This window comes from Xyrauchen texanus, chromosome 21, assembly GCF_025860055.1.
Source record: "Xyrauchen texanus isolate HMW12.3.18 chromosome 21, RBS_HiC_50CHRs, whole genome shotgun sequence".
NCBI classification, from domain to species: domain Eukaryota; kingdom Metazoa; phylum Chordata; class Actinopteri; order Cypriniformes; family Catostomidae; genus Xyrauchen; species Xyrauchen texanus.
This window is the reverse complement of record NC_068296.1, coordinates 38,891,690-38,908,903: the sequence shown is the minus strand read 5'-3', so window position 1 is coordinate 38,908,903 and position 17,214 is coordinate 38,891,690. Positions and strand designations below refer to the sequence as shown.

Sequence of the window (17,214 nt, the reverse complement as noted above, 5' to 3'; positions counted from 1 at the left end):
ATGGGGATGATGGTGGTGGCCTTGAAGCACGTTGGAACAACGGCGCTGCTCAGAGAGATGTTGAAGATGTCGGTAAGAACATCTGCTAGCTGGTCTGCACATCCTCTGAGCACTCTGCCAGGAATGTTGTCTGGTCCAGCAGCCTTCCGTGGGTTGACTCTACGTAGAGTTTTCCTCACATCTGCCGTGGTAAGACAGAGCACCTGGTCGTTGGGAGGAGGGGTGGACTTCCTCGCCATCACGTCGTTCTGCACTTCAAACCGAGCGTAGAAGTCGTTCAGCGCATCTGGAAGGGAGGCATCTTTGTCACAGGCAACTGATGTTGTCCTGTAGTTGGTGATGGCCTGGATGCCCTGCCACATGCGCCGCGTGTCACCGCTGTCCTGGAAGTGACTGTGGATTCTCTGGGCGTGTGCGCGCTTTGCCTCTCTGATTGCCTGTGACAGTTTGGCCCTAGCTGTTCTTAGGGCTACCTTATCGCCTGCTCTGAAGGCGGAGTCTCGGGACCTCAGCAGCGTGCGCACCTCCGCAGTCATCCACGGCTTCTGGTTGGAGCGTGTGGTGATGGTCTTGGAGAAAGTGACATCATCAATGCACTTGCTGATGTAGCTGGTCACTGATGCTGTGTATTCCTCCAAGTTGGTAGAATCGCCATATGTTGCAGCCTGCCTGAACATGTGCCAGTCAGTACACTCAAAACAGTCCTGAAGAGCAGAGATGGCTCCTGCTGGCCAGGTTTTCACCTGCTTCTGAAGCGGTTTTGTGCGTCTGACGAGCGGTCTGTATGCTGGAATTAACATAACAGAGATGTGGTCTTAGTAGCCGAGGTGGGGGCGGGGCTCCGCCCGGTACGCGCCTGGGATGTTTGTGTAAACAAGATCAAGCGCGTTCGCCCCTCTCGTTGCAAAGTCCACATACTGATGGAATTTAGGGAGCACTGTCTTGAGATTTGCATGGTTGAAATCTCCGGCGACAATAAACAGTCCGCCGGGGTGAGCGTTCTGCAGTTCGCTCATAGCCCCATACAGTTCACAGAGCGCTTCCTTAGCGTTAGCGCTGGGGGGAATGTAAACTCCGGTTATGTAAACAGTGGTGAATTCCCGTGGTAGATAAAAAGGTCTGCATCTAACAGTCACAAGCTCCAACAGCGATGAACAGTAACTAGAGACTAGCATAGAGTTCTTGCACCATTCCGTGTTGATGTAAACACACAAGCCACCACCGCGAGTCTTACCGCAGAGAGCTGTATTTCTGTCGGCACGAAACGAGGCGAGCCCGTCTAGCTGAATGGCGGCATCCGGAACTCTGTCGCTGAGCCACGTCTCCGTGAAAACAAAGACGCAGCAGTCTCTAAACTCATGCTGCATAGCCTGCTGGAGTCGGATATAGTCCAGTTTATTGTCCAGGGAGCAAACATTTGAGAGCAGGATAGACGGGAGAGCCGGCCGGCTAGGGTTTGTTTTTAGCCTAGCATGGACCCCCGCCCTCTTTCCGCGCTTCCGCTTTCTCGCACACTGCTTACGACGTCCTCTCCCCCGGCCACCGGCATCAGGCGACGCCGAGGGCTGGAGGCCTGGTCTCCGCAGCAAGCCGAGTACGCGTAGCGCCTCCTGCAGGTCATCATGCAGCTTGGTTTTTGCATGAGTCTTATATTTCAGTAGTGTCTGGCGATGGTAGACACGAACACCGGTTGCTCCGATGTCCATGTGTTGCAAAAGTCTGGCTTTTTTAACAAAAATAGCACCATTGTGGATCCGGAGTGGCCGCTGCGTGCTACCGCGCCGCCATCTTGGATCAAGATCAGCTCATGTGGATGTTTTATTACTCTGTCAATGTTAGCTAGATGTATTGCTGGCTTCCATGGCTGCAGCAAGATGTGTGAAGTGGACGGGATCATGTGGTCCAAAACAAAAACAGAAGTTCCGGCCCAGAACGGAATGGACATTTCAAAACAGAATATACTGGCTGTAGCATTGTTTTCGGAGAAGCCAGTATTTCAACTTAGCATGTTTCCTAAATCTCTGATAACATTTTATAATAATTTTATGTTTTAGTGCAATATAAATATTACATATTGCACCTAAAACATTATTACACAATTAGCCAAATATTGTCCTCAAACAATGTGCAAATTTAAGTTTATAAAAAATCTAAATGCAAAATCCCTCCAAAAGCAACTGCATTTAAATCACAAAATGAAATGTTAATAAAACAAACTCTGTTATAATCCCCTTACGTACATTCAGATTTCAGTTAAACACGGTTCAATTATAAGTCAATTTGACGTTCAACATATAAACAATATTTTATTGTAGCACTCAGTTTGGTTGAACGCCATTGGGACTCACTCCATGAAGTAAGCCTATTTTTTTCTTTTTCTATTTGAAGTAATAATGACTCTCTTGCTGTTTTGGACAAGTTGTTTTGCAAAATGGAACTGGAAACTTCCCTGACTTTGAGTTTATAATATTTACAAATAAGAATACTGTATATCAGTATAATGCAAGATCTGAGCTGGTGTTAAACATCTCTCAAGCACATTAAACTGCTGGAGGAATGTGTCAAAGCACTTGACACCCCACCGAAGGTGCTATGGCACTTATTGAATCCGTTAATATTGTTCTTCTTCCTCCCAATCGGAGTTTATGGCAGCTCATAGAACCATTTGTAGGAAAATTATTACATTTTTCTCTCTGATAGGGGTGGGCATGAATAGTCCCCCTAGCAAATTTGTGACCTCTAGGTCTAGGACAAACTCTATAGCGGCACCAGATCAAGAATTAACTTTTCTTTTGCCCGCATATGTTAAACCGTACAGCGGCCACCATCTTGAATTATTAAGTTTACGGTTTAAATGTTACACGTCCTTCAAACGTAGTCTGATTTGCCTAATGCCGGCCAATGGCTCAAAACCGCACAGAACTGATAGAACAGAATTTAAATTTTTGCCTTTATATAAAAGTTACGTCATTGCAAATTTAACAAGGTCGACATAAAACAGGAAGTAAGGTTGTATCTTGGCAACCCTTTGTACTATCTCAGGGGTCGACAGCCTATGGCATATGACAATATACATCAATTGTATTCGAATACTCCATTGGAATATACATCTTGATGTAATCCTTCCTCATGACCATTTAATGTGTTTTCATCAGCTAAATGGGAGGCTAAACAAAAGAAAAATTTTTACGAGACTGCAGTATATCTAACAGACCCCTGCAGCGTGTTCAAGCCATTTGCGCATCACAAGCAGGTGTTCTGATAATATATGTTACTTGTCAGGATGTGCTACCAATGCTATATTCATATAGTTTTAGGGTTGGGGTTAGGACTTAGTACAGCCTCACACCATATCACATAGTCACACTATCACACCTGATAGTTATGCTGGTAGCACATCCTGATTATTTGCCTGACAAGGTGTGCTACCTAGGTTTATAACATATTTCATGCTTTTGTAGTACATACCGATAGGTACTTCTGTGCCTCCTGAGATGTGCTATCCATGTTTTATCTGCTGGCAGCATATCCTGAGCAGGTAGCACTGATTGTCAGAACACCTGCTCAAGATGTGCTACCAGCAGTAAAACCAGTGATATGTAATGTTAAAACATGGGTAACACATGACGGGAGAAAAACCTGTCGGTATGTACTACAACAGCTTGCAATGTGTTAAAAACCTTGGTAGCACATCTTGTCAGGCTGGTAATACCTATCAGGTGATCTATCAGATAGTATGATATAGTGCGAGGATGTACTAATGGGTCTTTTCCACTGTATGGTACAACTTGACTGAACAACTCGCTTTGGGTTTTCCATTGTGGATAGTACCTGGTACCTGATACTGACCACCTCGGTACTAAAAGTTACTAAAAGGTACTAAGGTTCCAAGCGAGCCAAGCCGATACTAAATGTGATGTCTAAATCCTGCAGATCACTGATTGGACAGGGAGAATTGTCACAACCAGCATCACTGGATTTCCGACACACAACATCAACCCGCTATAAACTTGTGGTTATTTAGTGCTCACCACATCCCGTGTGAAACAGCTTTTAATCTGAAGGAAGAGAACGAGGAAGAGCAGATGACATTCCAGGTTGACCAATCAGTAGAAATGTCCATGTCACGTTTATCCACCTCTGCAAATCAAAAATGTTGTACTCTTATTTTATGAGCTTAAATGAAAAAATGAAGAAATGAGGCTGAATTCTTGTTTTTTTTCCATTTCTTATATGAAAAACAAGTTGTTTTCCCATTTTTTTCTAGAGGAAAATTGAGTAAACAGTCAGTTTATTGGTTATTCAAATTTGAAGACACAAATGAGAAAACATAGCTCACTATACTATAGAACAGAGCAATAGAGTAGATAAATAATTGTGTATTAAGATGGATAGTAGGATAAAGGAAAGACAAAAGAAAAAGATGCATCAGTTTGGTGGATTGCTGCAGTCTTTAATTAAAACACAATTAGCTGCTTTAGTGTGTGTTCATTAAATAGAAGTGAACCATAACCATCTAATGAATTGACAACACTCCCACACTGCTAAACCATCCGGGATCACTCGAGACCAGACTGCATACTGTTCATGGTCCATTTATTGTGTTTTTGAGTATGTGTGCATTTAAGAAATGAGAGAGAGAGAGAGAGAGAGAGAGAGAGAGAGAGAGAGTAATTAAAGAGAAAGTAATTTAGATAATCAGTGTTACATAATTAAGAATATAATCAGAGTTCATCGATTTATTTCAGCAGCACTCTCTGAATGTGCTCATTTCAGTTAAAGCTTAGAGGAGATGTTATGAAAAGATTTCAAATGAAAGTGGTCATTTGGTATGAAAGAGAATGTAGAACGTAAACCTGATTTATTAAGCATCTCAGAATATTAGTCTTGGCAAGATAATATGAGGATTATTTTTTCTTGGAATACAAGAACTTGCTAGTAAAATTAGTGCCAGTAGCACAGAGGCAACTGAAAAATACTAGCAACATTTTATTGTACTTTTTATTATATTTTGACCATTACATTACATTATTATCACATACTAATAAAAAAAAGCCTTGAATGTAAATCGCTTTTGCTAAAAACGTTGCTAAATTTCTCATTTAAAAAATTATATATTTATATACTGTATATAGTGGCAAGAAAATATGTGTACCCTTTGGAGTTAGCTGTTTTTCTATATTAATTGGTCATAAAATGTAATCTAATCTTCACCAAATTCACAAGTATATGCAAATACAATGTGCTTAAGCTAACAACACAAACAATTATAATCTTTCATGTGTTTACTGAACACATCCAATTAAACATTCACAGTGCTGTGGAAAAAGTAAGTGAACCCTTGGATTTGATAAATGGTCAATCCTCCTTTGGCAGCAATAACTTCAACAAAGTGTTTCTGGTTGCTGCGTATTAGACCTGCACAATGTTCAGTTGGAATTTTGCAACATCCTTCCTTGCAGAACTGCTTCAGCTCAGCCATATTCTTAGGATGTCTGGTGTGAACGGCTCTCTTGAGGTCATTCCTGAAAGGTAACAGTATGTGTGTTAGGAATTCATTTAAATTGTCTCCATGTCTACGCCATTCATTTAGAAAATGTTATAAGAGAATTAGTCATGTTCGACAAACATTTTAAGAAAGATAATGGACAGATAATTTAATTTATTTGTCTGAATAAAATTCTCCACCATTAAAATTGGAATACAACATCTTGATGTATCTGCTCACCATTTCTATTGTAAGGAATTAGCCTTAATAAGGGAATTATGATTAATACAACCAAAGTATTTAAATAACACACCAGCACTTTCAGCAAAAGTCTGTATATGTACTTGCATGTTGTTGCATTTCCTTGCATTGCTTGGTTCTTAGGCTTTTTATAGAAAGTTTGTTCTGTCTATGTTTTGGACCTCTGCTAGATCATGGATGTCTGTTCCGTCTGTTGCACATAGATGATAGATGACCTCGGCTCCCATCACATGCATGTGTCGTACTGCAGAGAAAGGCTTCCTCTGAGCTTTACTTCGAACCGTCCTGGTCTTCTACATTGCACAGAACTTTAGGGAAAAGAGGCTACAAGCCATGAGGGCCAGAGAGCGGAGCTGAAGAGGAAGTGGAGCACAGAGCAAGAGAAGAAGTCAGAACTCGAACTCAAGGGGGTTGCTGCGGGCTTGCCTTTTAGCCCACTCGGTTTATTCATACCCCAAAGATGCTCTAAGCCAATCAGAGATGGCTTTTCAGAGTCACATGGTCAACTTCCGCCATCCTTTCCAAAGATTATTTGCAATCCTTTGTGTAAAGGATTCTTAAAAATGTAGGATCTCACAAGTAAAGCTTGTTTAACTCTGTGTCTTTTATTGCCCATCACCTCTGCCCCTAAAGTGGTGGGGGTCTTCCAGTCATTGAACAATTTATTAACATGAGTGTTTTCAAATATGTGCTATCTGGACAAGTCTCTTTTGTTCATTTCAGGTGGGCCATGCCAGACTTTAGCAAGCCGTTTTGTGAGCTCTTAGTTTTATGGCTCTGAGGAATTTCCGGTGTTCTAGGCAATCTTTGTGAAATTCTGTTTTAATTCTTCTTAATTTCCTTCTGCCTGGCTACTCCGATCCTACATTCCTCAGCATCTCTATTGGGTTAATGTCTGGGCTTTGACTAGGCCACTCCAAAAGGTGGATTTTCTTTTTTTGAAGCCATTCTGTAGTGGATGTAAATTTATGTTTTGGGTCATTGTCCTGCTGCATTACTCAACTTCTATTGAACTTCAGTTGATGTACAGCTACCAAGACATTATCCTGTAGGATATCTGATAAACTTGGGAATTAATTATTTTAATTTTAAATTATTTTCTTTGAGTTTTTGTTGGAAAGCAGCAGTTTCCTTTGTGGTGTCCTGCCATGGACACCATGCCTGTTTAATGTTTTCTGTATAATAGACCCATGAACAGGGATGTTAACCAGTTCCAGTGATACCTTCAAGTCTTTATCTGTCACTCTATGGTTGTTTTTTTACCTCAATGAGCGTTCTGCGGTGAGCCCTTTGAGTCATCTTGGTTGTATAAACACTTCTAGGAAGAGTAGCCACAGTACTAAATCCTCTCCATTTATAGAAAATGTGTCTAACTGTGGACAGATGAATATCAAAGCTCTTCGAGATAACTTAGAGATACAAACCATAAATTCTTGATGTTCGTCTTCTGAGATGTCTTTTTTGCACAGCATGGTCTACGTAAGCATATGCTTCTTGTGAAAAGCAAACTCAAAATGTTTTAATGCTTTTTACAAGTCAGCGTAGCTCTAACCCACACCTCCAATCTCGTTTCATTAATTGGATGCCAGGTTTGCCAACTCCTGACATTAATTAGCTTTTCTTGACTAGAAAAGCTTAGGGGTTCACATACTTTTTTCAACCTTCACTTTGAATGTTTGAATTATGTATTCAATATCTTCATGAACAATACAATTATTTCAAACAGATTGTGTTTGTTCATTATTGTAACTTAGAAAAGATCAAATCAGATTTGAAGACAAATTTCTACATAAACGAAATGTTACGATTCTTCTCAAAGATCGCAACAAAGATCGCAAACGCCACACAATCACTGCATAAACCATAAGATTTATTTACATAAAGTAATTAACATGTAGTGTCAAAGAATCAGTATAAATGTTAGTTAGTGTGTCAGCATGTATTTGTACGTGGCAAGCTCAAATGATGTCAGTTCAACCAAACATAACCAAAACATAATCAAAAAGTCTAAATCAAAAGATCGTCATCCGGGAAGTACATCACATCAACTCTCCGAAGCGATTGTGCTCTTCCGTGTCCCATATGACCTGTGAGCTCTCTGGAAGTTCCCAGAGCTACAGCAACACCCGCGGGCCATCGACCTCTCCTCTCTGTTTGACCCAGTGTCTTTTAAAACACCATAATCTGGTTCAGGTGTAAAGCCACGCCCCCAGCAATCAGCCTATAACTCAGGGACAAAACACACGAGCACTCACTGCACAAACACTCATTGAACCGTCACACACCCCCTTTAAAAGATCCGATATCTAATGAGGATCCTCAGAACTCTCAAAAACAAAAATCTGAAAAATAAAATAAACAAATCATACTTTCCTTTCAAAACATTCTTTATGAAGTCCGATTCCCGTGTTACCAGTGTTTTCCCACAGTCACCTCTAATCTCCTAGATTACTCAATTTATTTCCGCAATCTGGATCCTGAAAGCATATTAAGGTAACAAACAGAGCGCACAGAAAAATAGTAACGACTGTTAAAACACCTACAGTACACCATTCAATCTACTCAGGAACACGAGATAACGCATCTGCCACTACGTTCTCAGTTCCCTTGATGTGTTTTACAGTTAAACTGTAAGGCTGCAAAAGAGAATCCAGCGCATTAACCGCTGACTCGGAGACTGTAAAGAGTGTAAAAGCGTTAAAGGGTTATGATCAGAATAAACCTCCACAGGTAATCCGCCCCCACGTACACATCAAAATGCTGAAGAGCCCAAATTAAGGATAATGCTTCCTTCTCTATTACAGAATAGTTCCTTTGGTAAGTATTAAACTTACGAGAAAAAAACTTACAGGATGGTCAAGTCCACTCTCACCAGTCTGTAATAGGACGGCTCCAGCACCAATCTGGCTTGCATCTACTTGTATCTTAAATGGCTTATCCAGCCTAGGGGCAGCTAAAACAGGAGCAACAGTTAATAACATTTTAACATGTTCAAACGCCTTCTGACAATTTGTACTCCAAACAAAATTAACAGCACCCTTAAGGAGATCAGTTAACGGAGAAACAACAGTTGAAAAATTTTGACAAAAACCCCGGTAATACCCAACCATCCCTAAAAACGCATTAACTCCTTCTTTGTTGATGGAGGAGGAAATTGTTGAATAGCCGCCACTTTAGCTTGAACAGGACGCACCTCACCCTGTCCAACTTCTTTCCCCAAATATCTGACAGTACCCTTGGCAAACTCGCATTTTGCCAAGTTAACTGTCAGACATGACTCAGCTAAACGCAGCAGAAGCGCACGGAGATGTACCAAATGTTGTTCCCATGTATCACTGAACACAATAACATCATCCAAATATACCGCACAACCCTCCAGGCCGAATACCACTTTATTCATCAATCTCTGGAAGGTTGCGGGTGCATTTCTCAAACCAAAACTCATAACAGAGTAAGAATATAACCCTGATGGTGTAATGAATGCAGTTATCTCTTGAGCTCTGGGAGTTAAAGGCACCTGCCAATATCCCTTTAGAAGGTCTAATTTGCTTACTGAACTCGCGAGACCCCACCTGATCCACACAATCCTCCATTCGAGGAAGTGGAAAAGCATCAGGTTTAGTAATAGCGTTTAATTTGCGGTAATCAGTGCAAAATCTATAAGTAGAATCTGGTTTTTTACCAACAAGCATGGTGAAGCCCAACTGGAGCATGAAGGAACAGCAATCTCATTCTCAAGCATATACTGAACCTCTGACTCCAACACATTCCGCTTGTTGATAGGAACCCTATAAAAACGCTGACGGATAGGTCTCGCCTCTCCCACATCCACATCATGCTGGATCAAATGCGTACGGGTGGGCACATCTGCAAACAAACTAGGAAAATCAAACAACAACTCTATCAATTCTGACTTTTTAAACTCTGACAAATGTGCCAACAATGCATCTAGACTCTGAAGGGTCTCTGAATTCTTTAACCTTGGAAGCAAAACACAGTCTCCAGGTACAATCACATCCTCCCTCCCTCTACAGAAAAAGGTTGAAAAGTATCCAGAGGGACAGCAGCAACAGTAACAGCTGGCTTAACCAATTGAGTGTCAGATTTACGAGAATGATAAGGCTTAAGTAAATTTACGTGAAAACACTGTTTAGCCTTACGCCGATTTGGAGTTGCAATTTGATAATTTTGGTCAGTCATTTTTTAAGAACAGTATACGGACCAGTAAATCGTGCGCAAAACGGAGATCCAGATGAAGGTAACAAAACCAACACCTGATCACCCGGCATAAAAACACGGCATTCAATATGTTTGTCAAAGTGTTTCTTCATCTTATCTTGTGCTCCGACAAGATTTTTCTGAGCACTCATACCAGCTAAAAATAAGCGTCTACGGAAACCATCTACATATTCCAACAAATTCTGAGGAGGATCCTTTTCAACCAATCCTTCCTCCAAACAGAAAGAGGACCCCGTACACTGTGACCAAATACAAGATCATTCGGGCTAAAACCCAAACTCTCCTGTTGTACCTCTCTAGCTGCAAGTAATAACCAGGGTAAACCCTCCTCCCAGTCACAATTCAACTCCACACAGTAAGCACGTAGTAACGCTTTCAATGTTTGGTGAAACCGTTCAAGCGCACCTTGACTTTGGGCGTGATATGGGCTTGATTGATTGTGCTTGACCTTAATCACTCTCAAAATCTCAGCAAACATACGTGAAGTAAAATTAGACCCTTTATCGCTCTGAATAATCTTCGGTATCCCAAAAATAGAGATGAATTGGGTTAACGCTTTCACAACTGCTTTAGTTGTAATTCTTCTAATCGGATACGCTGCCGGGTATCGAAGTTGTTTGGCACATCACAGTCAGCAAATATACATTACCTGATTTAGATTTAGGTAATGGACCCACGCAGTCAATTATTAGGTGCTCAAAGGGTTTACTTGTGACCATAATAGGACACAAAGGCACCGGTCTCAAAGACTGATTCGGTTTCCCTGTTAACTGACAGGTATGACATGTTTTAATAAAGACCGAAATATCTTTTTTCAGACCCGGCCAATAAAACTGTCTCAAAACTCTGTTATACGCTTTATTTACTCCGAAATGACCAGCAACTTCACCATGTGAAACTCGCATTACCACCTCTCGAAATTGCTTTGGCACCACTACTTGAATTACAGATTCCTCAATCAAACCCTTCGCGACAGGGAATAAATTTCCTCAAGAGTAGCTCATCTTGGATAAAATATCCACTGGCAGCACTTCTTATCTCCTGCGATGGAATAACATTCTCAAACAGTTGTTGTAACCCAGGATCGTTCTGTTGTGCAGTCATAAGCTCCCTATGAGTAACAGGAAAAAGAGTAGACAAACCCGGCACAACACAATTAAACAATTCTTTCTCTTCACAAGATTCCTCACGACTCCTCGAACGAGTTACTGCACACGTTACAAATACCTCAGGGAATTCTTGCTTTAGCACATCAGACTTTTCCATCAACGGAGTGGGCACTACCACAGGTGGTGGAATTACCTCTCGCCATACCCTATCTCCAGCTAAGTTATTCCCCAATATTACCATGACACCATCCACTGGCAAGGATGGACGGACTCCCAAGGTTACTTCTCCACAGACCAACTCTGAAGTCAAGTTCATCCTGTGCAAAGGGACAGAAAGAGTCTGTAATCCAATTCCCTGATTAAAACGTTCCTCCCTTCACTAGATACATCAGAAAAAGGCAGGACCGATTCAAGAATAAAGGATTCTGAAGCTCCGGTATCTCTCAAAATCTTAACTGGAACTTTTTTATCTGAATTAATCAAAGAAACAAACCCCTCCGTAATGAATGGTGCAAACTGTATTGTACCATCACTCTTTGACTCAGACACTGCGTTCCCTACTTCCATAGAAGCACCACTCGCAAAATCATTAATTCCTGTAGTCTCCGTCAGCAATACAGGACTAACATTTGCATTCGTGTTACTCTTTGGATTACATTTCAACTTTGAGGCCAAAATAGGACACTTATTTTTCCAATGACCAACATTGAAACAATAATTGCATACCAAGTCTCGGTCACTCTTCCCACTATTTCTCCTCTCAAAATTTGAAATATAAGATTGTTCAAATCTCTTTGATGCCGTTCTATTTTCACTAAAGTTACCATACTGACGCTCTGGTCGACCCTCTTGGTACACGTTCTTATGTGTCAATATGTAATCATCAGCCAAGACTGCAGCTTCACTCACGTCATTTGGCTTATTTTCGTTTATATATGTAGCAATATAGTCAGGAACAATGTTCTTAAATTGTTCTAAAATAACCAAGTTACGCAACTTCTCGAAATTATCAACATCGGAAGCACTGCACCAACGATCAAAATGTGAAACAAGTTCTCTTACCACCTCAGAATGTGTTTGCCGTTCACCTTTTCTCCAACTTCTAAAACGCTGGCGATATGCCTCAGGAACTAACTCATACGCTTTTAGAATAGTCACTTTTACCTTATCATAGTTCCTTCTGTCCTCCATCGTAAGCGCTGCATGATGCCTCCTGTGCTTTGCCTGTAATGACAGTTTGAAGCATAATAACTCGGACTGCACTTGGCCATTTGCCTTCTTCCGCTACAGTCTCAAATAAAGAGAAAAAAACATCAGGGTCATGTTCGTTAAATTTAGGGAGGAGTCTTAAATTACCAGCAAAGTCAAAACTGTCAGACAAATGTAACCTTTTACCACCCTCTGATGGTAATAGACCATCCTTTATTAATTGCAAACGTTCCGCCTGCAGCTCAAACTCCCGTTCTGATTGTTCAAGCTCTATTTTCTTTTGTGCCAATTCAATTTCACGTTGTTTGAGTAAATTATCTGTTCTTAATTTTTCCATCTCCAACTCATACCGTTTAGTTTCCAGGGCCAAATCTCTATCGTGAGTCTGTTGCATTTGCAAAATCTCTTTCTTCTGTTCGAAAGACAACCCTGAATATATATCTAACGGAGTTTTCTTTTCAATATCATGTTTTTTCTTTATGGGAATAATCAGAAGATTATTTTTGATTAAACAATCTCTCACAATAGAACGAAGTTCGTTCTTCTTTATCTTTTTATCCACCTCACCAATTTGAAAATGCTCTACAAGTTCCCACAATTGTTGCTTCACAAACGAATTTAACACGTCCTCTGACGGAGCTTTAACAAATTCTTCAACGGATGTCATTTTAACTCTTACTCTGTAGATTTAACCTACACTCTCAACTTAAAGTAAGTGCATCTACAATTCCAGTAAGGCACAAATATAACACTCATTCACCGTGTCCCCTACTACCCTGCCTATCAACCCACTAAACTGCATTTATGCCTAATCTTCATGCAGCTTTCAAGAGCAAAGCGACATTAAACACCAGATACCGATGGTTCCGAACTGAGCAGTACAGCCCAACCCGTAGCCACGGCGGTGTGCTTCACCCAAAAGCCTGCACAAAAATAAAAAAAGCAAAATAACAAATCAACGCAAAGCGTTGCTAATACCTACTAGGGGAAAAATGAATGAGGTTTCATCTGTACCCCAATAAAAATGCACTTACCTTCAAATGACGACTACCTTTAACTCACAAAACAAATTTACATCTATCTCAAAAAATAATACGAATAATCAAGGATTAACTTTTTCAAATTATCATTCAACCGAGCACCTAATCAACTAAATGAGCTAAACAATATCTAATCGAACGAACTCTCATTTGTTATCATATTACTCTATCCCAGACGAGCCCCCATTTTGTTACGATTCTTCTCAAAGATCGCAACAAAGATCGCAAACGCCACACAATCACTGCATAAACCATAAGATTTATTTACATAAAGTAATTAACATGTAGTGTCAAAGAATCAGTATAAATGTTAGTTAGTGTGTCAGCATGTATTTGTACGTGGCAAGCTCAAATGATGTCAGTTCAACCAAACATAACCAAAACATAATCAAAAAGTCTAAATCAAAAGATCGTCATCCGGGGAAGTACATCACATCAACTCTCCGAAGCGATTGTGCTCTTCCGTGTCCCATATGACCTGTGAGCTCTCTGGAAGTTCCCAGAGCTACAGCAACACCCGCGGGCCATCGACCTCTCCTCTCTGTTTGACCCAGTGTCTTTTAAAACACCATAATCTGGTTCAGGTGTAAAGCCACGCCCCCCAGCAATCAGCCTATAACTCAGGGACAAAACACACGAGCACTCACTGCACAAACACTCATTGAACCGTCACAGAAAGAAAATTCCAAAGGGTCACATGTAAGGTGAGAATTACATTTGTTTGGGAGCATCAGTATGTCAACTTTGTTGTCTTTTAGTGAAATCTATCATGCACCTGTATTATTATTATTTTTGGGTGGTGCGTGCTTTTTGACATAAGCATCAAATTGATACAGTAGCACTTGAATATCTGTTTGTTTGTTTATGTTCACTTGTTTGTGCTTGTTTGACAGCTGCAGACCGAGCCAGAGATTATCAAAGAGACTGACGTGGACCGACTGGTGGGCCGTCATTATTATGGTTGTGTTCGTCAAATCAAAAGTCAATCTGAGACGTCCACGCTCAGCTCTCAGCCATCCATAGATGAGGTTCGTCAGCAGATGCATCTCCTGCTGGAGGAGGCCTTCAGTCTGGCTTCAGCTGGCCACTCCAGCTCCACCAGACACCACTACATTCATCAGCATCCTCCACTAGGGCCCTATGGCTTAGGGCAGGTCGTCCCATACTCAGAGGTGGTGACCAGCGCACCAGGCACCACGAGTCAAGGGCAGGGGGGCCTGCAGTGGATGCCATCCTACAGACCAGACCCTTACCAGTATAGTCTGGCCAAACAGGTATGTTACCATTCTCATCTGACACTGAAACCATTTTATAATGAATATAAACTCACACCTATGACCGCACATATAGTAACGTTCCAGGTTGCTACATTTCTTGGCAACCGCAATAAACCTACTTATAGAATATTGAACTGCATTACTTTATTTTTTCTTTTAAATTGTGTTCTCTGATTAATAATAAAGGGATAGTTTACCCAAAAATGAAAATCATGTCACAGTTTACTTAACCTCATGTCGTTCCAAGCCTGTATGTCTTTTTGTGCAGAAAGCAAAGGGATACATTTTAATGAATATTCTGGTCCATCTTTTCAATACAATGGCAGTTGTTAGGTACTCAATTTAAGATTGAAAAAGGACCCAAAAGTGTCATAAAAGTACTCTATGCAGCTTGTACATCATTCTCCCAGTCTTGGGAGAAAATTGTAAATTTTTCTGGGAAAACGTTTGTTTTCTCTGCAGATTTGTTTTCTTAGAAAAATATATCCGTTTTGTAGGGCCAACATGTGAAAGTAAATGGTGGCCAGAACTTTGAAGGTCCAAAAAAACATATAAAGGCAGCATAAAAGTCATGCATATGACTCCAGTGGTTAAATACATTTTTAAGAAGTGATATGAAAGGTGTGGGTAAGAAACACATCAATATTTTAAGTCTATTTACTATAAATTCTCCTCCCTTCCCAGTAGGTGGCAATATGCACGAAGAATGCAAATTGCCAGAAACAAAAGAAAAAGAGTGTGAAAGTGAAAGTTTATAGTGTAGGGGGTAACATCTGGGTCCCTGTAACGGGGTAAGGGATGGGAAAGGAGGAGGCAGGAACCAGCTAAACAGTCAACGGAAAGTTTAATGATAAAACTCATCATAAAACAAACCTAAACTAATACAGTCACACATGCAACATGGCCTCTCTCTCTCTCGAACTGGCACCTCTGGCTCGTCTTTATCCCCCTCCCGGCTGATTAGCCCAATCCAGGGCTGTGCCCTCACGGCCCGGCCCGCCCTCCTCCTCATCACAGACCCAATATGAATATTCAGGAATTAAAAACTCAGACCCAGGTTTGCAATCATCTAAGAGATGATTTAATTATGGTTCTCTGCAGTTCCAATAAGTATTGCATGTCAGTGGGGTTCAGAAAGACAGAAGGAGAAGAAGGAAGCACAAAAGAGAAAGAAACACATGACAAAAAGGAAAGGAAAAAAGTACCCATTCAAAAACATTCACAAGCAATTATAGCCATATGCAAATTCAATTAGATGTGTCACAGTACAACACTTCCTAAGATTCTGATAGGTCACTTACTTCAAACATTTTAGAACTTAACAAATATAGTCTGTTTCCACATTCATGCAAACAATAATTAGTTAGCCATTACATTAATCAAGTTCCCAGCATTGGTTTTACATAAAGGGTACCCTAAACAATCCAAACACTGAATGAGTTAGACATTGCAACGGGTAGGCACTATCTCCTCTAGAGCGGTAGGCTTTCTCCCTAATATTTGGTGGAATGCAGTTTTTATTTTCACCATCTGCAGAAAATTAAGACAGAGCACAACAAAGAGCATTTGCACAAGGCCTACTAATACACATAGTCTCCTAATATGACAATAAAATCATATCGTAACTAAAATCTCTCTCTCTCTCATTCAATTAATAGTGATTCATTAATTAATTATTATAGAATCAAATGGTTATTGAATAGTTGATTGGCGGAGCTGGGAAACAAAAAGAAACAAGCCTTTGTTGTTGCCGCCCCTCGGATAAAATGGGAACTTAAATAACGGATGTGAGGTAATAGTGACAAAAATTGAATGATATATAAGGTGGAGTCATCAAAAGAAAGTGTGTGGGAAGTAAGAAGGTGAAAGAGTGCAAAGCGAGTACCGCGAGTGAAGAAAGACACAGTCTCATCAGCTGGGCGCACGCTGTGTTTAGGGCTGGAGCGATTTTGGGAGTGTTCAAGAGATTTGAATTCAAGCACAGAGCGTGTGTGAACTCAAGAGCTGATGTGTGTTTCAGTCCGGATATCTCAATTTCCCCTGGAAATCTTTGAATACGATTCCCCAATCAAAGCTGTTTCCCCAAGTTTCCAAGAGTAGTGGTTCGGCCGTACGGCTTGCTTCACATACACACATATGCAATCGCTGACGCCACTTTCGCCAACGCGTTCATTCATGCACCTCGTCAATAGTTGTGCGAGTATATGAATTTTCCTTTTTTTTTTTCATTTCTATTAGAGGGAACAATATTTGACTTTAATATTGTTTGTATTTTCCCTTTTATTGTTTTTTTTTTTTTAAATGGTTGTTCGATGAGTACTGGATTCTTGAATCTGCCGATTTAAATGTGGGATTAGAGCGGATCCTCGGCCATATCACTATTTATTTATTTTTGATTAACCCCTTTACTCAATTGTTAGAGTCGAGGTGTGTAATGTAATGTAATGTAATGTAATGTGTTGTCTGGATGTTTTTTTTTTTGTGAAAATATGATTGCAAACTAAGCTAGAAACCTCTTTTTCTCGTGCCTTATTATTTTATGTTATGTTGGTGTAGAGAACTAAAAAGTTATAGGAAAAAGAAAAGTTATT

General features: G+C 40.5%; 1 protein-coding gene across 1 annotated transcript in view; it reads left to right on the top strand.

Moving 5' to 3' along the window:
- Window positions 1-17,214, top strand: part of LOC127661362 (UPF0606 protein KIAA1549L-like) — a 127,702-nt gene that overhangs the window by 98,707 nt on the left and 11,781 nt on the right. Inside the window, 1 exon segment of the mRNA XM_052152010.1 lies at window positions 14,246-14,620. Within this exon segment, the coding sequence (XP_052007970.1) occupies window positions 14,246-14,620 (375 nt within the window).